Source organism: Bacillus rossius, chromosome 1 (genome assembly GCF_032445375.1).
Source record: "Bacillus rossius redtenbacheri isolate Brsri chromosome 1, Brsri_v3, whole genome shotgun sequence".
Taxonomy (NCBI): Eukaryota; Metazoa; Arthropoda; class Insecta; order Phasmatodea; family Bacillidae; genus Bacillus; species Bacillus rossius.
Genome location: NC_086330.1, coordinates 360,795,064 through 360,821,027, shown reverse-complemented (window position 1 = coordinate 360,821,027; position 25,964 = coordinate 360,795,064). Strand labels below are relative to the sequence as shown.

The 25,964-nt window shown below is 41.0% G+C and overlaps 1 protein-coding gene across 1 annotated transcript in view; it reads left to right on the top strand.

Annotated features, from left to right (window-relative positions):
* The window catches only part of LOC134528293 (organic solute transporter alpha-like protein), an 80,884-nt gene that overhangs the window by 10,536 nt on the left and 44,384 nt on the right, over positions 1 to 25,964 (top strand). Inside the window, exons 2-3 of the mRNA XM_063361788.1 lie at positions 24,661 to 24,812; positions 25,616 to 25,854. Of these exons, the coding sequence (XP_063217858.1) occupies positions 24,661 to 24,812; positions 25,616 to 25,854 (391 nt within the window). The remainder of the gene's footprint in view (positions 1 to 24,660; positions 24,813 to 25,615; positions 25,855 to 25,964) is intronic.

Genomic DNA, 25,964 nt, shown 5'->3' with positions numbered 1-25,964 from the left:
AACTTATAAGGGGTTAAGCTATAGATGGGCTGGGCGAATTAGCAAAATATGCACACTCTCGATGGAAGTATTTTCACCGCATTCTACAAACATATTAATAAATCGACAGATTCAGTTGGACACATGGTATATAAAAATTGAAAATAGGCATGAAGGTCTCGGAGGCTATTTTAACAGTAACTTTTAAACACTGAAATTGTTTTTATAAATGCATATGAAAAATCTTCTGCCTTAAATTATTTTAGGGTCATCGTTTTTAACACGACTTTAAGTGAAAATTCCAGCAGGCAAGGATAATAAAATTTTGTAAGCTCATTTTGTTAACGCTTGTTTTTATATATAGCAGCAATATTAAATTAAGTTAATTCGTTCGCTAGTTAACCCCCCCCCCCACATCTTGGAAAATATTACATCATCAACCTCTCTGTTAAAAAATGATTTAAAAAATACAATCCAGTCACTGAGATTGGCGCACCATCTGTTGTAAGGTTCAATTACCAGCTGCATTCTTAGACTTCAACGTTGGGAAAGCAAACAGTATGTGCTGCCATCTAATTTGTGAATTTTGTACTTTGTACTCATTTGGAGAATGGTTCCAACATTTGTTAACAGGGGCGACACACGTAACGACATCTATCTTCGAAAAGATTCGTAGGGCAAACACCTGTAGGGCGAACGACTTTAGGGCAAATGCCTGTAGGGCAAACAACTGTAGGGCAAACGCCGGCAAGCATTCATTTTCGGATTATTGAAAATTCGCAAACTTTTAGGGCAAACGCCTGTAGGGCAAACGCCTGTAGGCCAAACGACTGTCGAAAAACTTCTTTTAGGGCAAACGCCTTTAGGGCAAATGCCGGAGCTTGGTCCGAATGTGATTATCAAACATTTTGTGCAAACGCCTTTAGGTCAAACGCCTGTAGGGCAAACGCCTGTAGGGCAAACGCCTGTAGGGCAAACGACTTTAGGACAAACGCCTGTAGGGCAAACGCTTTTAGGGCAAACGCCTGTTTGGAATGAGGAATGCGAGAATATGCTTCGAAAATGCGTTTAGGGCAAACGCCTGTAGGGCAAACGACGCACTCCCTACACACACACACATAAATATACAAATACTGAGTCGATATTTGTTCTGGATCTTGTAGTCGATAAGTAATTTGCGTCAGGTAACGAAAATAGCCAAGATACAACTTTTTTAATACTGGACTCCTTTCAGTTTATTCCCCGCAAACGTTGTTTCGGACGTGGCAGACGGTCGTTGAGCTTTCAAATGCGTTCTGATTGGTGTGCGCGCGGGCCAGTGAGCGGTAACGCCCCTTGTGCAAGGCGGGAGGCGAGCTTCGCCGGAGGAGAGAAAGTGGGTGTCGGCAGACATCCGGGCTGTGAGAATACTCCGAGCACCTGTACACGGTCTCTACACTGGCTCTACACGGGCTGTCGACGTGCGCATAACGGTCAACACTGCCGGTAATAGCGGAACTAAACTCACTCCTGCCAGGATATGTTCTTCTGGCGGGAGCATTTATTTCTTTCTTGTTCTCCAAGGGGGATTGGGAGAGAGATAGAAATGAAAGACACCATCTAGGTTCGAAAAGTAACCAGGCGATAATGATTAATTTTTTTTTGACGTGACAACGTCTAATAAATCGATGAACGCCGGCTGCACGCACGAAAAAGTGTCCCGTTACGCACATTGTTCCGTTAGGATGTGTCCCGTTACGCATATTGTTCCGTTACGTTGTGTCCTGTTACGCTCACTGTACGCTTGCGCCGCATCTATCTCTCTTCCACTCGACTGTTTATAAAGTGAAGTGAAAAGTTAATGTTGTTTTCATTGCTTATTACACAATAACTTTGGCAATAAAGGTTAATTATTCTTGAATTTTAAAAATATGATTACAAGTATAATTTCAAGTATTTATTCTTTTATTATTAAAATAAAAATGATTCCATGTTATTCATAAAGTATGCAATCATTCTGAAATGTTTTGTTATGACGTTGTCACGTTAAACTATCGTCCGTAAACCAACTTTACAGACAACCAATTTTTTTTAAATATGGCTTTGTTAAAACGAAGAATAATATTTATTGCAGTGCCTGAATTAAAACAGTGACTCACTGACCGAAACAATTTCCTCTGTTAATTCATTGACAATTTGTATTGAATTAATTTTTTGAAGGACTACCTCTTGTGTAATACTTTCATTTAATATAAAGATTAATGTGTTATATCTGCCTTAAGAAAATAAAATTATACATCAAACTATTTACTATGGATTGGCTTAAAAACTGTAGAAAAAAAAATGACGTCTTTCTGTTACATCTGTTTATACTTGAGCTAGTGTGTTCGTGAAATACGTCTGTTTAGAGGAAGTTAAACTCGGTGGTGTATGATCGGTGTAACTGACTTCTGAGGCCGGATTTATGAACTACCCAAAAAAACTATTTTAAAAAAAGTCAAGTAACCCCATTTTAGCATGCCCGTTTATAATTTCTTGATACGCACGAACGCATCTGAACGCAATGTCCAACTTTTCAACTTATTGCCTTTTCGTCTTGGTTTGCCACCCACCTGTAATTGCCCATTTGAAGCGAAGTGTAACGAAAAATTTAATAGATACGGACGTTACATGTCTAGAAGGCTACAATTTTCTTTTTATTTGTATTCATAAAGTTTTCACTCGTTAAACTGTTGCACATGTGTTCATAACTTGAGAGTTTATGGTTTATGATTATTGCTATTAACTGATGATGTGTTATGAAGTTGATTGGGCAAGACATGGATGTTTTATTGATTCATTCTTCTTGAAGTATTATAATCATTATGGTTACATCCTTGTACAACAGTAGGCTATACAATACATTCTACGGGGACAGACATAATAACCGAGAGGGTGTTGCTAAGTATTACTATAATATAGTTCATATTATGAACCTCGTGAAGTCACGCCTACACACGTCAGGAATACCTGTGACGGAGCTAAGGTGTCAGAACAGACATCTCGCAGCGGTTTTGCACCTCGTGGCGATGGTTTTTGAATAACCCCCTCATGACATAGTTGAACGAAATAACACTCTGAAATTAAAATTACTGATATTTTCTCAAATTTTAATGATACACGTGAACTATACAAAAAAAAAAAGTCATGGGAATAAATTTCCACCTTAAGTTTGATTCTTGCTTACGGCAAAAGCTATGTTTAATTCTGTAGTGCTCTTGAGCTAACGTGAACAATTATAATTAATTCCTCCCAAGTTTTTTTTGTTAAGAATGCAATAAAATATTAAATTACTTGTTGTTAAATTTTGTATGTTGGAAAAATTGCAATTGTTTTAAGTTCAATTTTGTGCACTTTTGTTGACGAGAATCACTTAGAGAAGGTGATTCTAAAATGTTCATATTATATGGAATGCACCGTAGTTGACTAGTGCCAATTATTATTATTATTTTTTTTTATTGACGCGACACGTTCACGACGAAGGAAACTAGCGACCCTGTTCCGAATCAGCCCGTACCTAGCAGTTTTTGACGTGACGTCTAATAAATCGATGAACGCCGGCTGTACGCACGAAAAAGTGTCCCGTTACGCTGTGTCCCGTTACGCTCATTGTGGCGCATCTATCTCTCTTCCACTCGATTGGAACAACCATCGATTTGACTTTTTCGAGGCACACTCCCATTCGTTTCCTACTTTTCCTATCATCGTCCTGTCCTTAACAGAATAACACGGATTGGAAGAAGTTAAATAGCAAACATGTATAAAAGTTACAGTTAAAATAATCTCTTCGTTAAAGTAATAAACATATTTGAATTAACGAGTGCAAATAAAAGTAAATTTATCAATTAAATTGTAGATTTCATTTCACTCCTTCTTTGTATCCATACAAAATAGAGATAATTCAATAAAAATTATTCAATTTTATTCATAAAAGTATGCAATCATTTCATCAATGTTTTGTTATGACGTTGTCACGTTAAACTATCTTCCGTATACCAACTTTACAGACAACCACTTTTTTTTCTTAAGAAGCGTTTCTCCCGGGCCGCAAACGAGAAACAAGTGCCTACAACTTTGCATTGTACAGATTTTAATTTTCACACCTCGATTAACGTTTGCTCCAAAATATCTTTAAGACCTTGAGTTATTGTCCGAATCAGGGCGAGGGAGTTTTATTTTTTTTTCTACGTTGACCTGAGTCGGCCAGGTTCGTGAACCAAGCGCCTTCACCTCTGGGTGCGGTTGGTAGGTTTTATGGTTGGTTTCGTTTGGGCGTAACGCTTCGTCGGAGACGAGGTCATTGGAGGCAGCAGGCAACTCACTAGGCTCTGACCACGGCTATTTTCTCGTGCGACAGCACAGGTAGATTGTGTTTGGAAGTCATACGCGCGGGACGATATAATTGTATCCCCTCGGAAAGGGTACCTTTCCATTCTTTTGGTGGCGGTAGTGTAGCTGGATAGAAACTGGAAAGGTATACCCTTTCCTATTTCTTAAAATGTTTCGGTTTTAATGCAAATGCTTTTATCGGAGCCGTTTTATTGTATAGTTTAAAATTTCGCTGTGCCAATCGAATGATTTGATAGTCGTCGTAGCTGCTCCGGGAACGAATTCTAGCGGCGGGTGTGAAAACTACGTGTGATTCGCGTGCAGAAATGTAGTTGAAAACAGTATTTGGTTATATTTAACACGCACGGCATTATTTAAAAAAATACTAAGTTGAATTTCGTGTCTGAATTTTGGAAGTGACTATACAGCTTGAGAACGCTTGAATTCGCTCGTTGCCGAGGTTAGATGTTACACATCTCTGGCGAGTACTTTTTAATTTTTTTTATTATTACCAAAAAAATGTGGTTGTCTGTAAAGTCGGTTTACGGACGATAGTTTAACGTGACAACGTCATAACAAAACATTGATGAAATGATTGCATACTTTTATTATAAAATTTATTTATAAAATTGAATCATTTTTATTGAATTATCACTATTTTGTATGGATACAAAGAAGGAGTGAAATGAAATCTACAATTTAATTGATAAATTTACTTTTATTTGCACTCGTTAATTCAAATATGTTTATTACTTTAACGAACAGATTATTTTAACTATAACTTTTATACATGTTTGCTAACTTCTTCCAATCTTTGTTATTCTGTTAAGGGTAGGACGATGATATGAAAAGTAGGAAACGAATGGGAATGTTTCAAGTTTAATGTGCCTCGAAAAAGTCAAATCGATGGTTGTTTCAATCGAGTGGAAGAGAGATAGATGCGGCGCAAGCGTACAATGAGCGTAACGGGATACAGCGTAACGGGACAATGTGCGTAACGGGACGAGTCATCCTTTTTCGTGCGCGCAGCCGGCGTTCGTCGATTTATTAGACGTTGCCACGTCAAAAATTTGTTATTCGAGACATCGGTCTCGATACATCGAACGGAACCCCTTCGACGAGGGGCTGTCTCGCTCTGGTCGCCAGGTCGTGCCCGCCGGCGCGGCGTGAAGTCGACCCGAATGCGCGCGGGGCCTCGACACGCGACGGTCTTGCGTCCGCGGTCAAGCGCGCAGCATCCCTCCTGAGCCCAGGGGCTCAGGGACTCAGGGGCTCAGGGGCTCAGGGGCTCAGGAGCACGTCGCGCCACGCGAGCAGCAGACCGGCCGCCTCGGGCACAGCCGGCAGTCCACAGGGAGGGACGGGGTCGTTACCACAACGCCGAATGTCAAAATTGACCACAACGCCGACAGCTAGAAAACTGCTGTGTACCACAACGCCGAAATAACAACTGAATGTATTTGTGTGTGTTTCTTAAATGTACCTTAACGCCGAAATACCACAATCAAAACTAACATTACCTAACCTAACCTAACCTAACCTAGCGTAATATAACCTAACCTATCTTAACCTAGCCTAGCCTAGCCTAGCCTAGCCTAGCCTAGCCTAGCCTAACCTAGCCTAACCTAACCTAGTCTAACCTAACCTAGTCTAACCTAACCTCGTCTAACCTAACCTAGTCTAACCTAACCTTTGTGGCAGTCCTGCAATGACTTTTTTCGGCGTTAGTGTATTTCGGCGTTGTGGTGATTCGGAGTTGTGGTACACAGCAGTTTTCTAGCTGTTGGCGTTGTGGTCAATTTGGCATTTCGGCGTTGTGGTGCGTCCCCGGATGGACGCCGCGACCACGGCCCGAACAGTTCCCGAGGTTCACCGAAGTGAAAAGTTAGGTTAGGTTTGGCCAATTAATAAATAATTCTTTATTTATTCAATGTGTAGAACCCTAGCTCTCGGTATACGGCATGTGGTGGGAGGATTCCTTGAATGGAAAGGAAATGTGTGACCACGGTGATTCCATCTGAGACGAATTGCGCGAACCAAATTGTTCACGGAGTCAAAGGAAACCGTTATAGATTAACAAGATGGGTAATATTTTAATAAAAGCTTTTGTCGAAAATCAGGAGCCATGCCGGGGTTCATAATTTTTTTTTCAATTTTTTTTTTCGCTTTTATCAAAGCCGTTTCATTATATAGTTTAAAATTTCGACAGTCGACGTAGCTGCCCGGCAGCGAATTCTAGCGGCGGGTGTAACAACTAGGTGCGATTCGCGTCCAGAAATGCAGTTGAAAAAAACAATTTGCGAATACTTATCAGGCTCTGCGTTATTTGAAAGAATTTTATGTTAAATTTCGTGTCGGATTTGCGTATTATAAGAATATTTGCAACATGATATCTCATGAATTATTGGGTTACTAAGGTTAGATCATTGAATATATATATATATATAATGTTATATGTTATATATGTTATATGTTATATGTTATATATGTTATATGTTATATGTTATATGTTATATATATTCAGTGGTTAGATGTTACACATCCCTGGTGATTACTGAAAGACTAGATAATTTTTTTTCTCGGGAGGTTAGGTTAGATTAGATTAGGTTATCGTACTAAAATGAAAGTTTGGTTGCAAATACACACCGCTTCTGCCTTAAAACCCGCAAATGAAGTACAGTGTAACCTTTTATTTTGCGCCTATCGTTCCACGAAGAACGTGAGGTTGACCAATGACGGACCTTGTATCAGCGCTGGGGGTACTTGTACGTGGTGCAGCTGTCGTTACTTAAAAAGGGGGGGGGGGGGTGGACCTTGACTTAGAGAGCAGAGTCGAATCGTGCACAGAGCGTGACGTCACTCCCACCTACAGCTCGCTGGGCAAAAACAAAAACATAAGAACAACTTCCAGTGTCAATGCCAAAGTCTCCCCCTCCCACCCGGCTCCATGTTTTTTTTGTACCCCCGTCTACACAAACACACACACGCCTCTTAGGACGTCAAGCTCCAACGGTCGTTGGAAGAGCGATAATTGTACACGCTTTTTTTTCCTTTTCCGGACACGCGAATGCCATTAGGTATAAATCGATTCCAGTGGCGTAGCCAGGATTTCATTTGAGAGAGAGATATTTTAATTTCACTGCCTGCTTTAAAATTTATAGCAGCACTTTTAAGTTGTTTTAAATTTTTTTATATTTCAACGTCTAAACGTGTATTTTTTTCCAATTACATAATCTGAGACAACGCGAGTTACAAAATTTAAGTACGGCCTATTTAAAATGTAACAGCAAAAGCATCTCCGCCGCAGAAATTTGAGGAGGGATATATCGTGTATCCTCTTCCCCGCCCTTTTGACTACATTATTGATCGATGTCTTTAACCGTATTAACCATTACAATGCCATTCACCACTGGGCATAAAAGTAATATAATCAGGCTTATCAACGGTTTCCAAAAATTTGTTTCATTATATTTTTATTGCTGTCGTGTTTCAACACTGCTCTTGAAACAGCTTAAATTGACTTCGACACTAAAAGGAAGTCATATGTCTATGTAAACGACATTTTTTTTTGTAAATGAGTAATATATGTATGCTGTACAAAATTGTATGTCATATGTTTATTACAGATTGCAGGCTGGAGTTTATTGGCTTCTGGTTTGTAGCCGCATCGAAGACGAAGAATTCACCGACGTTTCGATCGACGTTGCAGTCGCCATCATCAGGGTAGCAGTTACCTGCTGACGTACTTGGAAGTTCTCCTGTCTTTTAATACTCTCGCCTGAGAGGGGAGTGTTCCCTGATTGGCTGCTGGCATTCAAAGGCAACTGGTACTGATGATGGCGACTGCAACATCGACTGAAACGTCGGTGATATCTTCACCTTAGACGCGATGAAAACTTAAATCGTAGTTTTGTTTCTGAGATTAATCCACTTGGACACGGCGAGTGTCAACATTTCTGCTGGGAGTCAACTCGGACAACACAGAAAAAAATTTACAGTGTTTGTTGCAAATATGTTCAGTATTTATAGTCCCCTTGATCGTGATTTGTATCAGAATTTTAGATTACAAATTTATTGTTATTAAAGTATATTTTACTGAAATTGTTACGTGTTACGATGTTTCTTCGGTTTTGAGTCATTTTTGCGAGATTATATGCAGCTTTAAGCTTGAATTACAATTCCTAAGTAATTTGTACTTGTTTCTGCATAGTAACGACACGTAGAGGCTTGGCTCCGAAAAGTATAAAATTTAATTTCACAGTTATTAATGTTATTTATAATTTTTTTCTTTGAGTAAATAACGTTATTCTTACGTTAACTCTCATGATCATGTAATACAATCTTTAGGGAAGTAACATTTTAACTCCCTGAATTGCGCTACTTCGTCCTATTTGACTGTATCGTGGATTTGTATTTAGAAGAATAATTAAGCTAGCGTCAGTTAAACATGATAGTAAATCGTGGATCATGTCAAGTGTGATTTAATTTTTTTTTATTAGAAGCTGCTGCAGAGATATGTAATTGAGACTGGAATATTCGATTATAAGTTAGAAAGTTACCGAAACGGGCAACTTAAACATGTGGTGAATCCAGGGGAAAAACCCATCTACCCACTCTCCCTTAATTAAAGCTTCTATTAATAGTGCTTATTAGATCACTCGTGAATTTTCCTGCATTTGGCATCTTCAAGTTAATAAACTGTTCAACAAGGACAGCAAGACACATACGGAACACTAACATGTCAACCTTATAGACTTGGCTACTTCATGATGGTTCGATCTTCCCTGAGGTAGGTTCGGACCAGCCAGTCATCACTTGGGCGGGGAGACTGGGGAAGGGTTTGTGACCTCGGCGTGATTGGAGCGTACTGGACGGGCGTTTTCTGCGACGGTTGGTTATATTGCCTTCCGTGGCTTGTGGTGAAGGGGCAATACAACACTCGATCCTAAACACACGAAGGAAGTTTTCTGCGAGTCTCAGTCGGGACTCGAACCTAGGACTTTTGGACCCTTTTTTTAAATTTAATTTTCTCGTTATGACTTTAGTTGAGGGCTATTTCTGTAAATTTAACACCATACCTCTCTTGCATTTTTTGTTTGTTTTTGTCACAAATATTTTCAACAGATATTTACTAAATATGTGATAATTGGCGCAAGTGATAACGTTTAAAAACACTTGCGCATATTTTAACAGCAATTATGCTACATCGCACTTAGTAAATCTCGCTTGGAAATATTTGTGCTGGAACAACAAATCCAAAAGTGTTATTCTGTTAAAGTTTACAGAAATAGCCCTTTAAATAATAGTAATGACGAGAAAGCGCAAGAAAAAAAATGGTGTGTGAGACCCCGCCTTAAGTGAGAAGCTGTATCCACTGACCAATCAGGTCAAGCATCCTTTTTATGAATAACATTTTTTTTTAAGTGTGTGATCGAAACAAATTATTGTAGGGTCATTGGAAGAAGCTGATAAGTCCAGTTTCTGAAATTTAGTATTTTGTAATAACCAAGGTGGAATATAACGGTTTCTGTGTACAGAATAAGTCAGAAAGGGCAAAGCATATTTTTTACGGATGTTTCAGACGTTAAACATTTTTTTGACAAGTACAATTTCGTTTTATTGTTGACAGAAAAATAATTTCACCTGTTTTTTTTTTGTCAGTTACCAGTTGGTTTCAGTAACCCCCACAATATAAGTAATTATAAATTTATACTAGTGGATGAATCTCATGGTACATAACGCGCATTAAAAATTTTCAAATAAATTAAATAATGAGACGCGGGATTTAGTGTTTCCCCCCCCCCCCAAATACATCCTCTCTCTGAAGGTAGTATTATCGTCACAAAACTGTAATAATACACGTTGTATGCTTGCATGCCGAAACGGGGCGGATGTTTCTCTAGCTGAGAAGCAAGCCGTAATTTTTCCCACTTCAGGAGGACAGAGTGGCCATGAGTAGGAAGGCTATAGGAAACTGCGCAAGACCTTATTTGTAGACAACAGTAATAAAACTATGAGCGAGAGTTGACAGTATGTCTAACACGATGACTCGACAGTTTCAAAGAATATTTTGTTTCCTTTTCTTTTCCTGACAAAAGAATCTGTCTCGCCGTGTTTTTGTGACCAGACCCATTATTTCCACAGTTTTATTTCAACTCCTTTATCTTAAAAATTATTACCGTCTACGAACAGAAAATGTTTAATTTTACACATTTAAGTACTAATACGTAATACGAGAGCATTTTCTGGAGGATAATATTTCGGCCATTTTTTATTGCAATGAATGTTTGTATTTGATATGATTTTTTTACGGACAGGAAATTGTGATATAATTTAAAAAATATATAGGTGTATTTAAGTTTACACGGTTTATAATTTCATCAGTTTAACATGCTATTAAATCGGAAAGCATGAAACTTAAAAAAAAGTTTTTTTTTAAGAAGCTGTTGCAGTTTTAATTGAAGATGGAGTCTTCAATACTTAGTAAGAGAATTACCAAAATGGACATCTCAAAACCAGTGTTTGGTCGGAGGGAAACCCCACCCCTCATCAATATAGTTTTCTTAAAGCTTTTACTGGATGTGCTCATCAGCTAATTTGTGTTTTAAAATAGTGAATAAACTGTTCAACTTGTACAATGGAACATATATAGGATATATACATGTCTAGAGATTTTATTTTTCCACAAAAGTATTTTTGGGAAACTTTTCCAGTAATTTACTGGAAATATTCCAACGAGCTGTATTTTCATAGCAACAAACAATTAAATTTTATCAAATTTTTGTACAATCATAACCAAATAAGACATACATCTGGTATTTCTTTACCGCCTAAATTTTGAGAGTTGGGTAGGACCCATGCTACCCTCTACCAACTGATAGGAATAAAAAAAAGTCGTTTAACCAGTACCTACCAATATGCATACAATAAATTATTGTATAACTTATACCAACATGTCTTAAATTATGTGAAAATATGTTGGTAATAGAAAAATAATGTTACCACTCAGATCTCTATGATGTTTACATGATATTTTAATTCCATTTTTGAAAAAGGTTCTGGACTCGCCTTTGGCTCAAACGAAATGACTCATTTGCGAGCACAGTCTTTTCTTTAACTGTCATTTATTTTGAACTACCTTTCGATGGTCACAAGGTCGTTAAAGACGGAAACACAGAGCAACGGTACTCGGAGACATCGGAGAAGGAGTTTTCTGTGGCCTATAAAGTGGAACATTCGCCTGAAGCATGGGCGTAAAAACAACTCTCCCCCCCCTTCAAGGAATTTGAAAGTCCTTTCACTGTGGCGGCCTGCTTGCACTTGCAATATAATAGACGAAAGGTAATTCAAAAAATGAATTGAAGGAACGAATGTGCTCGCAAATGAGTCATATCGTTTTAGACAGAGGTGGAGCCAGGAATTATTTCAAAGAGAGAAAATAAAAGGTATTGGGGGATGATTTTAATATAATGTGAATACGTATGGAGATGAGAGTGGTAAAATTTTCCGACGAAATGTTTCTTTAAAAAAAAAAGAAAATTCTCCTTTTTTTCCATTACCAAACTATATAGATTTATATAATTAATTTAAGATAGGTTTATATATGTTATGCAATCATATATTTTAATCAAATCATTAAGTACTGTTTAAACTTCTATTCATTTTTAGTTCCTATTAATTGGTAGTGGGTAACATGGGTTCTACTGTGTAACTGTGAAACGGGAATAATGAACGTTTTTTTCCCCCGCTTTCCTCCCCTCCCCCTTGGAATCCTGCAGATTTGAGCCCCTGGCACGGAGTGACCTCGTAATGACCGTTCTGGGTTTCGAACCACGGCGTTCGAACGATCGGATCACTCGCCTTCCACCGAGGCGATCCAAGTTCCGTTCCCGGCGCGGGCAAGTGTGGGATCGTGGCGGACGTTTCCAAGCGCCGTGTGGGGGAGGGGGGGGGGAAGGTTTCTCGGGTACACACCCCCCGCCCCATATTTCGTTCCGTCGATGCTCCGAGCATCTGGTTACGAATGTGTACAGGATGTTTCATGCCTGAAAGCTACCCTGAAAACACTCTCCTAAAAATACAGTTTGGAAAACGGAATACGGAAACAGGACTACTCATCCCCCCTTAAGAGTATTCTTAAACGGTTTTTCGCAAACAGACACCTTCTCTGATATCTGGAGCAGTTTTCAAATCGCGTGTGGTTTCTTCTGAGGCTCTGCACACAGTGCGTGTGCGACCACGCCGCGGCCTGGTGCCACACACGATGCGTGCGTTCGAGTGGGGTAATGGAACTCGAGCGAGCACGCAAGAGCCGGTGTGAGTAACAGGCGATTTGCCTGAACATGAATTCGTTACGGCGATTTGCCTAAAGTCATTTCGCCTAAAACCGTTTTGCCTAACGTCGAATTGCCTAATGGCTATTTGCCTAAAGGCGATTTGCCTAAAGGCGATTTGCCTAAAGGCGATTTGCCTAACGGCGATTTGTCTAACGGCGTTTTCCCTAACGGAGTTCAACCTGACGGCGATTTGCCTAGCGGCGTTTTGCCTAACTCCGATTTGCCAAACGGCGTTTTGCCTAAAATGTAACTATGATGACAAAATATCGTTTGCCTAACGGCGTTTTGCCTAACGGCGAATTGCCTAATGGCGTTTTGTCTAATGGCGAATTGCCTAACGGCGTTTTGCCTAACTACGATTTGGCCAACGGCGTTTTGCCTAAGGGCGATTTGCCTATCGGCGTTTTGCCTAACCTAACCTAACCTAACCTATCGGCGTTTTTCCTAACGACGTTTTGCCTAACGGCGTTTTGCACATTAGCGGTTTGCCTAACGGCGATTTGCCTAAAATTAGGCAAAACGCCTTAAAGCAAAACGACACATGCCCGCCGGTGTTCGGGTAGTTGTTCCGTCCCGGACCAGACCGGTCTCCGCGCGTCGCGTCGTTTCGTAAACACGGCCCGTACCAACTACCCCCTCTCCTGTTCCACACCCCTCCCTCCGCCCTCCTCAAGTGTGCCTTCGCTCTCCACGATTGAACGAACCCACGACATTCACGACGGGCGCGTGTTCCGCCGTGTCGCAACCCGGCCGGCCCCTCCCTTACGTCACGGTCGTGTTTCCCGCTCTTGCGACCCGAGACCGCCACTTTCTCTCCCTCCACCCGCGTTACCTCACGAGCGTCGCGTTCACAGACCCCGAGTCAGACGCCCGTGCAGACCGAGCCAAAACTCATACACTCTGCTTTATGCAGGTACTTGCATTTGTGCAGTTTTGTTTCGGTTGTAAAAGTAAAGGTTCGGAAGGTTTAATGTAGTGCATTAAAAAAATTCCTCGCAAATATTAGGTATTTATATTTTGACGTGACGTCTAATAAATCGATGAACGCCGGCTGCACGCAAGAAAAAGTGTCCCGTAACGCACATTGTCCCGTTACGCTCATTGTACGCTTGCGCCGCATCTATCTCTCTTCCACTCGATTGGAACAACCATCGATTTGACTTTTTCGAGACACATTAAACATGAAACACTCCCATTCGTTTCCTACTTTTCCTATCATCGTCCTATCCTTAACAGAATAACACAGATTGGAAGAAGTTAAATAGCAAACATGTATAAAAATTATAGTTAAAATAATTTCTTCGTTAAAGTAAGTAATAAACATATTTGAATTAATTAGTGCAAATAAAAGTAAATTTATCAATTAAATTGTAGATTTCATTTCACTCCTTCTTTGTATCCATACAAAATAGTGATAATTCAATAAAAAATATTCAATTTTATTAATAAAAGTATGCAATAATTTCATCAATGTTTTGTTATGACGTTGTCACTTTAAACTATCGTCCGTAAACCGACTTTACAGAAAGCCAATTTTTTTTTTGCTGGTTAGGTTTTCGCACGTATTTTTATTCATCGTCTTTACACTAAACGACGTTTATTAATTTTATACCATTATATTAAATATTAAAAAAAATTAAACAATTTAGTATATATGAGCTAACCACAAAATATAATGTGCTTGTAACTCAAAACTAAGCACAGGCCAGCGCCTTCTGTAATGTAATTAATGATTTAAATATTACGCTGTGACCGTAATTAAAATGAAAAGGTTGGTTAGGTTAGCCAGGTGACATTTAAAATACTGTTACGAGCGCGCTTGGCTGCAGTGCTTGGCGTCGCCGCGCTCGTTCGGCCTGTCTGCGCCCCCTTCCACCTGCATCCTCTCCCTGGTATCTCGTGTCATACTGTCTCGCGACATCCTGACCGTCGCAGCGCGCACCTGCCTCAGATCGAGTTACTTAAAAGAGGCCGCTTTGCAGAATAAAAGGACTCAGACATGTTTATCGGCGCGTTTTGTGGGAACCCGATGCTTGTTGCGTTTATCGGCGTTCTTTGAGCAGTCGCCGCGTCCTTCGACAGGACTCACGACGCGTTTCTGGACATTTCGACGGCGAAGGTCGCGCGATATCTCGGAGACATGCCCGATTGTTCTGGACGGGAACCCAAGGGCTATAAAAGAAGGTTGGGCCGACCTTCGAGTCAGTCTGAGTCAGAGTCTGAGTAAGGAGTTGAGTGGGGAGTTCTCCCGCGGCGGAGTTTCCGGGCGATAGTGCCGCGGGTGCGGCAGAGTGGCGAAGTCCCTGGACGAAGGTTCCAGGGCAGGGAGTGAGTGAGTTCAGTGGAGTCGGGAGTTTCCGGGCGATAGAGTCGCGGGCGCGGCGGAGTCCCGGGCGAAGTTGCGAGTGAGTCGTTGTGTGGGATCTCGGTGAAGGGTGTGACGGCGGCGGCGGAGTGCGGCGGCGGAGTCCCGCGGCGGAGACCCACGAGGGGTGCTGCGGCGAGAGTTGCGCCGGAAGTGCGGTCCAGCGAGGTGTGTGAAACGAGTGACTGGGGAATTGACATTTCTTTAAGTGTAGTTAATTATTTGCCATCTTAGAAGATTAATTGTAAGGAACAAGTAGTGGTAATAAATAAAACTGTGTGTGTGAAATAAAATCTATTAATTGGGCTATCCTTTACGAACCCGCAGGACAATCGTAACATTACTCTAAAATCGTAAAAAAAAAAAAGCAGAAAAAAGATTTTCGAACAAAGGTTTATTTTCTTAATCTAACTAAAACCAAGTGTTTTGAAGGAGGGGTCTGGTTTAGGGAGGAACCCAGGTGCGCATATACGCCTGGTCATGCCTGGGATTAGCCACGCAGGGAGAGGGTCGCATGCATCGTGTGCTAGGAGGGGATTGGACAGCCAGGGTAGAGATTGGTGCCACCACTAATTCACCTGTCTTGAAACTAGCTTAAAACTATGCTAAGTTGGGCCCAGGTGAACTCCTGCACGGGCACAGGGAAAGTCCTCGCAGACATGCGGGATGCAAGGGAATGCACTAACTGAGTAGGAGTATGCAGGATACAGAAGATGATGGGGAGGAAGAGCTGATTAGAGTGAGTATACCACGCGAGGGTTGGGACACTTGGACGCGAGGGAAGCCTAAGATGTACATCAAGTTCTGTCCCTGCCCGAACACGCTCGAATATTCACCTTCGGCCAACCTCGAGTTTATTTATATATATTTATATTTCTCTGTTTATTTTACTAACTTTACTAACTAATTTTACTAATTTTACTAACCTAACTAACCGTCCATAGTGTTTTAAAGTGTTTTAATGTAGCTAACCTAACCAACCACTTTTTTTTTTCCTGCGCAAAAATAAAACAAATCCCGAGGTTGGCCGAAGCTGAATATTCGGCCGTGTTCGGGCAGGGACAGAACTTGATGGACATCTTAGGCTTCTCTTGGACGCGAGGTCCGCACTCATATCTTAGTCGCATCTGGATCCTGATAACCAGAGACGCTAGCGCCCCTGGTGGTAGGTGGCTCTACTCACCACCCACCCGCTTCCAGCAGCACCTAACAACTAGAGTATGGTTTAAAAAAAGCAACATAATTACAAACCAGGCACTTTATTAATAGAGTATATAGTGCGCTGTGCCCCGGCAGGCTATTTGCATTGTACACATCGCTTAGGCTATAGCTAATTACTTTATGTATTTTTTGCTTGAATTTTTAATTTTTGAGTGTTTTGGTTGTTGTACTATTATTATGCTATGAAGACTTTTAATATTACTGAGATTATTCTTAGAGTAGAACTGTCAGAATACGTTATTTACAGGCGAATGGAGATGCGAGCATTCGTATTTGTGGTAGTTATTTATAACCTCACTAGTTTTGCTGGTTCAGTGGAAAATAAAGAAAAGAGAAATCACACGATGTTTTTTGTAATCAATTCTATCGCGTGTACTGAGTTACACGCGATAGAAGTGATTACGCGCTCATTTTAATTACTTTTTTAATGATTTTTTTATATACAAAAACACGCGCGTATACGAATGTCACATTGTGTCAAAATTTCAAATCAATCGGTGAAGAACTTTCGAAGGTTAGCTATTTTGTACAAACGAACATTAAAATTTTTATTTATTACCTAATAAATTATCGCTGTCGTGCTATGCCACGGCACTGCACAGAATGCAGTATGTAGATCTCGATCGGTGTATATTTGCACTGAATGAGTGATCAAGCACCGCACTGAATGACATTATATCTCTACTTCTTTATTATTAAATGATATCTATCGTGTCGCAACACTCAAATTTTTATTTATTTTTGGACAACGAAGTTTTGCGAACTAAGGGCGAACTTCAGTTATCTTCCTCGGAACTGTTCGAGGGTCTGACTGCATATCATAGAAACTAATAAATTAAGTGTGTAGTATGTAAGTTTGCCTGCTTTTCTTTCTTCTGTAGCAGCGGAGTGAGTGGCCAGTGTAGCCACTCACCACCAAGGGTGCGAGCGCCCCTGGGTCATGAATCCACCGCTGGATCCAAAATATGAAAGCGGACCACGCTTCCAAGTGTCCAACCTCCGCATGGTCGCCTCTCTTCTACTCTGTCCAACTTTTCATCTAGACCATCCTCTGTATCCTGTATTCTCCTACACTTGATGCGTGTAAACTGTGCCCAGGGGTTTCCCCTGTGTCTATGTCGGTTTTACCTGAGTCCAACCTAACTATATTTACATTCTGGAATTAATAGTGAGGGGAATTAGCCATGGCATCCATCGCTGCCATGTCTGGCCAATCAATCCCCGTACAGAGCAAACGATACATGCGACCCTCTCCCTGAATTGATGATGACAGGCATGACGAGGCGTATAGACGCACCTGGGTCCCTCCCTTACCCGGAACCCTCCTGCGAATACACTTGAATTTCTCAGTCAGGTTGGGGAAATGAAACTGGACGCCAGCTCAGTGAATCCCTGAGCTTGCCCGTTACCTCACAAGGCGCGCCGCGAAGCCGGCTGTGCGACTGCGCTTTCTCCCGAAAGCCGAACCCCGCGTCCGAAGACTGACCCCTCGTTCAACGGCGACCCCTCCCCACTCCCCCCTTTCTTCCTGGGGCACACCGCGGTCCACGTCGGCTTCGAAGAAAATAATTATTCTCCCTTACCGATTATTACTTTTTAAACGACACCGGCAAGGTACCTATGTCGAGGCGATAACTCAGAGCGTGACGACAAAGTGTAACGCTCAGGAGTGGGGCGCTCGATTGCGGAGAGGTGGATGTTAGAATGTTGAGCACCAACACTCGCTCACTCTCGGGAAAACTTACGATACAATGCTGAACATTTTCCCAGTTACTAATATTTAAAAATTGCCATTTTAATTAAAATAGAATTGTGAAAATTTATATGGTCGTTTCGATTAGTGTTGATGTAGTTTTTTTTAAATATTTTATTGTGTCATTTTATTCCAAAAATAAGTCGAGTTGAGGTGGACAAAGTTAAAAAAATTTTTTTTCACTATTGAGACAGCTTCGTTATGACATACCAAAACTAAAAGGAATCATGTTTGTGAAACTCTTCAGCGACACTCTGGCCCTACAGATCGCCGCTCCTGGTGGACACAGCCCTATCGCGACATCTCAACATCGTATTTTCGTTAGGTCACTTCAAATAAAAACAAAAGATTTTCGAAGGTAATAAGTACAAAATTCAAAATATCAAAAGATTCCCTGTGACACAAACCTAGATTTCCAAAAAAAAAAAGGGGGGGTAATACTGTTTTTTTTGTTTATAGCTAAACTGTCTTGAGACATAAGCCTTTTTAGTAGTTATAAGCATAGTTATTTGTAAGGCGCCCAAGGATCATTCTTTATCTAGTCAGCTGTAAACACACTACGGCATGCCTCTGTTGGCAAATTCTTTTGTACTCGCGCATGCGCAGAAACACCGCAGCCATCGGGCAGTTCGTTCGTGTCTGACAGAGCTGTAACAAACCGTATGTATTCGGTACTGAATAACGGGTGCGCCATCTAGTACCGAGTAACGAAACGTTGCACACGAATGCATTTCGTTACTAGCATTTTTCGTAGTATGTAGTTCTACACTTTACCTATTAAATCAAATTAAATTTAGTATGACTTAAACACAAGTCTGGTTAAAAATACGGAAAAGTGAAAAAAAGCACCTTACGCAGTTTGGTATGTAATGGATAAGTAAGTGTGTTTTCTACAAATTACGAATGTTGCGACGCCGCGACGTCATACTGCACGCGTACGCAATACGACTCGATTCGTTGCTCTAACATAATATTGCATGCTATGTAGTATCAGAAGTAACGATTAACGTAACGATACGATAGTAACGAGTACTAATTGTTATAGTAAGGAATGCATACGGGTACGCTTTTTTTTCGTTACTTTTACACCTCTAGTGTCTGATCGCGACAGTTTTTGCCGCGTCTGACTCCGTGTGAGTCCGGCCTTGGGACGAACAACGTCACCGATTGCATTTCCCCCTCAAGTTCTCTGCGAAGGTTGGCAGCCGTGAAGTGGCGGTGCTCGACCCAGGAAGCACAGGGTGTGTTCAGAAAGGCCACCGGGCTGGTGTTGTGCCACACACCGAGACGACGTACCAGAAAATAAACCCGTTATGTTTCTCCGCCCAGTTGCGTCACCGGGATCCCCACGCTGACGAAATAGCAGCACCGTCGCCATGGGTAACCGTTCAACTTTCTACCCATCGAGTGTGCGGTATTTTTTCCCCCCGGTCCGCCTCTTGGCAGGCAGTTCGCTTGATCGTGCCGCTCATTCGTTTCACGTTTCTGCTCGAGCTTACGCCGCGCTTACGGCGAATCTGAGCTCTTCGTTATATTATATTTGTGGAGCTTCACAATTTTGAGAGCGCGGACCAATCGTCTTGCGAGTTGGACTCCGTAGTCGGTCGTATGAAATCTCCACCCTCCCCCACCCCACCGTTTTCCTTTCTCACAACCCCCCTCCCGCCCCCCCCAAAAAACAACCTATAACCTAAGTGCAGCTACATCAAAAATAATCAACCCCTTTTGAATTACGTTCGATTTTTTTTTGTAAAAAAAATTATGTATTTCTAAATTTTTAGTCTTACTGTAGTTTTTTTTTTTTTTTTATCTTTACAAGGTATGAGAACTGCGTACAGATATACACAGACCAGCGTCATTACGATGAGTTGATTGAGCTAGTGATAAAAAATTTTTTCATGTTTCGACGAAATTTGAACCGCGGATCTAATCCTTGGCGAAGCGCACATCTCACCACCATGCCTCCAAGACAATTATTGTGATTTAGTAAATATAATATGTATTATATTCATTGTAAAGCCAGTTATTTTTAGCTCATTTAAAACATGGGATTACATTTTACTATTTCAGTTTACCAAATATATTCCAGGGTAGTTTCACTAACTTTTTAGTTTCATTTGGCATACCAATACGGTTGGTATGTACCCAAACATTTACCAAAGTGACAATATACGGGTTTTTCTTGCCTACACGGCGACCGCCATCTATTCGAGTTTTTTTTTTGGTAACTTCTTCTGCGCAGACGCCAGTGGCGGATCCAGAGGTTCACCTCGGAGGGGGCACTCTAGCATTTCAGAATAGCCAGAGAAAAAATGTCTTAAAATTACTAAATTTGTATTTAATCTACTCACACTACACATAACATCCAATCACCAGATTTCACGATTCTACAAGAAATTCATTAATTGTATTAAAAATTTTTATTGGTTTCAGAAACAATCATTTTTGTCGGCAATATTAATGTAGCAGACAACTGGTTTTTCGGGGGGGGGGGGCACTTGCCCCTGGTGCCCCCCTTGGATCCGCCACTGGCAGACGCAGCATTGTTGTCTCGCATATCCGTTCCATTTTCACGAAATCACTCCTACCAAATGCCGCATACCGAAACAAGGACATAACTAACAGCAGATGTGGTGCATTGGAAAGAGACAGTGAACACCCATTGAGCAGTCCAAGGATGGGACAAGCTGTAGCAGCGGCCTCGCTCCGTGACAGCAGAGGGAGGGCCCCTTGCACGGCTGACCCACTGCCCCCCAGGACACACCTGCCGCGGCGAGGGGCGCCCGTTGTGCAAGGCCGTCCGCACTTTCCCCGCTCTGCTTTCTCCTTTCTTCGCGTCGCCACGCCGTCACGGGACAGTTGCACACCTGTCCATCATATTGCCCCGGACAGTTGCACACCAGTCCATTCTATTGGCCCGGACAGTTGCACACCAGTCTATTCCGTTGGCCCGGATAGATGTACACCAGTCCATTATATTGTCCGGGACAGTTGCACACCAGTCCATCCTATTGGCCCGGACAGTTCCGAAGTTCTCCGCTCGATCGTACAACTTCAGTAGTGCTGGAAAGATTATAGTGATTATTACACGATTTCACAGTAATTTTATTGTAGCTAACCTAACCTAAAAAAAATCCATAATATTTAAAGTATTTTTAATGTAACTAACCTAACCGACCATTCTCATATCACTGATTTGTTATATATTCACACCTAAACTAATCACTCGTATAAATGTTAAAATACTAACTGAAATGAAACTTCTTTGCTGAGAGGGGAAATATGTGGTAGGGGAACCGGTAGAGGAGGGGAATGGTTAGGTTCGTGGTGGGGGAACCGATAGAGGAGACAGCAGGGAAAGGAAGAAATGACGCAGCATACTTGCGCTCTTGCGAATTATAAATTGGGAAATCGGATACCGCTGGTACTGCTTCGAGAAGCGTCGAATTCGAGACATAGTTACGTGACGCAGACTATTCGCAGAGGAAGTGAAACTCGCCGCTTTGCATAAGAGTCGTGTTTTGTGTAAGTTACCACTTCTTCACATATGTTAGGGAATATGAAACAATGGAGGTTTTTTTCGCTGCAGTAAATTGGTATGAATATAAAAAAAAGTTTCTTATAGTTAAGTTGGTATCTTTAATTTTAAACAAATGCAATTTTAATCCTTAACACATATTATGTCATCAACTGAATTGGTCGCACACTAATCATAAAGATGCCCCAGTGTGTTTGATACAACATTTGAATAAATGGTTTTGACCGTTTATCACAGACTGTACAGATAATTGAATGAACATTACAGATAATGAAGCATTGACGGAATGAATTGAGAGGGTGGGAGAAAATCTGGGTTGGATCCCGCCGGGAATCAAACCTGTACCTCCTTGGTGGAAGCGGTTATCCAAGTAACTAACCTTGTTTTAAATAATCGTCTTAAGTGTTATGCTTTGGTTTTTTTTATCCAATAACACCGTTGTGGACTGCCGTAGTAATATTTTTTTAAGGGTGGTTTTAAGGCTTGACTTCACCGATGTTGAATTTTTTTTAGCCAAGATTTTATTAAGAAATATTTCCGAAAGATGTGAGGGGCTAAATATTTAAAGCTGTATTCATAACCCAGCTTTGAAAAAAATAATAATAATAACTTCTAGTGCAGTTTATCAGGTAAACTTTTTAACCATAAAATTTGCCTGACGTTTTACAAAATACAAAATGTTGTTTAGATCATGTTTGGAGTAAAATTAACAACATAAAGAAATTAGCAATATTTATATAATGAAACATCCTATAAAAAAAGTTTTTTTTTGTTCCTTTAGAACAAACATTTATGGTATTGTGTAAGATAGGTTCTCGTTAGAAATTTTATACTTTCATATGTAAATATTTATGAAAGTTTTATATTATCTAATCATTTATGCAATACAAACACCCAAAACACTGAACTTGCAAACATTCATAAAGACTTCCTTTGGCTCTTGGAAATCTGCTGTTTTCAATTCAACCCTCTTCTTCCGCAACACCGCAGAATTTAATATTGACGTGAAGATGGATCAACCCTGATTGATGCTCAATCAGGGGAGACCCGAGAATTAATACATTACAACGGTTTTAGGCAGGGTATTTTCATTATGAAAAGCTTTGGAAAATGAGAGATAAGTCAGGAAAGTGGTAGTTGGTCAAGGAAAGACAATGAATTTACTTGATATCTTGGATAAGTGCTGGAAATTTTCCAGTCTGCAATCATCCAGACTGTGAAAGCATTTTTTTCTTCGGATTGTATATTATTTTTTCACGATCATATAAACGCGCAAACCCCTATCCTTCCGAGGGGAAGGGGCTAAAAAAAGAAATTTGGTGAGATTTTTATTTATGTAACAGATCCAACTTAACCTACCTCTAACTTTTACAGCAGCAGAAAAAAAATTACTACCGGGCGTCTGACTGTGGTTAAGTGATAGTGGGGTTTCTCTTGACTCAGTGGTAGTCAACTGGATGGTTCCGGCCCACATCTTTACGCACGGCCCGCTCAAAGGGTCTTTTAATAATATAAATAATAATAATAATAATAATAATAATAAGGTAAACTATCGTGTTTGCGCACATGCAGCATTCATTTGTCAGCAGACAATGTTCAGAAGCCACAGTACTCAAAAATACAATTTATTTTTATTAAATCTATTTTTTTCATGATTATTATCTTTATTCAATTTAGTTAATTTTGGTAAATACAATTTTTAATAGACTAATTTTTCATTACTTAATCAAATACCACATTTTGTACTTGTTGTCACTCAACATAAGATAAATACAAAAAGTATTTTCTGTAAAAATGCATTACTGCCCCACGGATAAGTTAAAAAAATATTTCACCTTCATTAAGGGGGAGTTAGCCATCACTGTCTTAAGTTCATAAACCCCCTCTCCCCCTTACGATGTGTCACATTTACGTGCCATTGATTTTTTTATCTGGGCCAATTTGTCCAAATACTCATTGCATTTGGTGTTCTGTATCGAATGTTATCGTCAGGTAGGTATACGCTACTTGTTACCTGCCATTTGTGAAGAGTCAAGCAAATATTTATATATTTAGTTCATCTATAAACTATTTTCACCGCGGTCACTCACATGCCAAATTGCTTCTATAAAATGTATTAATTCCGATCAACTTTTTTTATGTAAATCTGCAAGGAGCGAAGAACCAAACATTTAATATGAAGGATGCAGACGAACCTTAACTCATCAGTTAGCCGGGTCTGTGTAAATTTCTCCTGTGAACTGATTTCTTATCACTTTATTTACGGAAATTTGGAATTTAATACGGAAGGTTACAGTTGGCGCAATGGATTAGTTATTGTCATTTTATTTACCATGATTATATTTTTAAGTGTGCTCCCAGTTACTTTTTCTTCTGCCCCCAATCCACCAGCGAGAATGTAAAATTAGTGATGGCGGACTTGTTGCTACATTGGAAGTCAGAGGACTGACGGTAGATGAGAAAAAAATTGGTTGTCTGTAAAGTCGGTTTACGGACGATAGTTTTAACGTGACAACGTCATAACAAAACATTGATGAAATGATTGCATACTTTTATTAATAAAATTGAATCATTTTTATTGAATTATCACTATTTCGTATGGATACAAAGAAGAAGTGAAATGAAATCTACAATTTAATTGATCAATTTACTTTTATTTGCACTCATTAATTAAAATATGTTTATTACTTTAACGAACAGATTATTTCAACTATAACTTTTATACATGTTTGCTATTTAACTTCTTCCAATCTGTGTTATTCTGTTAAGGGTAGGACGATGATAGGAAAAGTAGGAAACGAATGGGAGTGTTTCAAGTTTAATGTGCCTCGAAAAAGTCAAATCGATGGTTGTTCCAATCGAGTGGAAGAGAGATAGATGCGGCGCAAGCGTACAATGAGCGTTACGGGACACCGCGTAACGGGACAATGAGCGTTACGGGACACTTTTTTCGTGCGTGCAGCCGGCGTTCATCGATTTACTAGACATTGTCACGTCAAAAAGTATGGAATGACTGGGATCGCTCTGGGAGTTTTATAGTTCGACCGAGCTTGCCACTTGACTGCCGAAACCACTGCCGTTTGCCCGGACAGCAGCAGTTACAGCGGTGATCTCGTTGCAGCCATCAACGTGGCGGGCATCACCCTGTTCACGCTGGGGGCAGCCGCCGTGCTGTTCATCCTGTTCGTGTACGTCGACACGCTGCGGCACGTCATGCAGAAGGCGCCCCCTCTCGTCAAGACGCACTCGGCCTTCGTCCTCGGCGTCTACCCGGTGAGTGCATCGCTGTGCATCACTGTACATCACTGTCTGTGTCACTGGCTCGCTACGTTAAGAGAACTGTCTCGAGTTACGACGTGACACGTGGTGACTGGCCATGGAAGTTCTAAGTTGTGATAGCTCTAAGTTATGATTTTCTAAGTTACGACGTTTCTAAGTTGTGTGGTTCTGCGTTGCGTGTTTCCAAGTTATGACAGTTCTAAGTTGTGTGTTTCTAAGTTATGATCGTTCTAACTTATGATAAGTTATGAGGATCTCTCCTCCTTTTTGATAACCCAGCCTTCGTATCCTATAAGGATTTCCAGGCTGGGGCCCCCATGGACATGGATGCGGATACGCCGCATACGCAACCAGGAAGAGCGTTAGAGCTTTTAGCTATACACAGAGGCTGAAGCTACTTCTAACTTATGACAGTTCTAAGTTACGTGGATTTTTTTTACGATATTTCAAAGTTATGACTGTTCTAAGTTGTGTTTTTCTAAGTTATGTGTGGTTCCCGCCAAGGAATTATGAGAGCCTGGGTCCGTGCGCCCATGGTGGTTGGTAGCAACACTGTTTTATTTTATATTCCTTGTAAATGTGTCACAAAGCGCTGCTCCAAAAAAAAAAGTAGAGGGCTGGTAGACCCCGATAGCCCCTTCCGAGACTATACATTATTTTAATTTTATTAGTACATTAATGTTTACTAGAATACTTAAAATCGCGCGTAAAACTTTTCTTCCGTCAAAAGTTGCATACTAAAAGTTGAGTATTTGAGAAGATAAATACTGTAAATGCAAGGTTGTATGTGGCCGCAGGTGGTCGCCATAGCGACGTACTGCGCCATCATCGTGCCCCGCGCGCAGCTGCTCGCCGAGGCCGTCACCCAGGGCATGTTCATGGCGGCGCTGTACCAGCTGTTCTGCCTGCTGGTGGCGTACTGCGGCGGCGAGGCGGAGCTGGTGCGCCGCGCCAAGCCAGACTCGCTGGACACCCGCGTGGCTCCCTGCTGCTGCTGGCCCTGCTGCTGCTGCCTGCCACAGCTCCAGGTGTCCAAGTGCGTGTCGCCCTCCGGCTGCCCACTCTGTCGGTGTCGCCCTCCAACTACCTTCTCTCCCTTTCCTTCCCGGTCAGTGTCGCCCTCCGGCTGCCTGCTCTGTCGGTGTC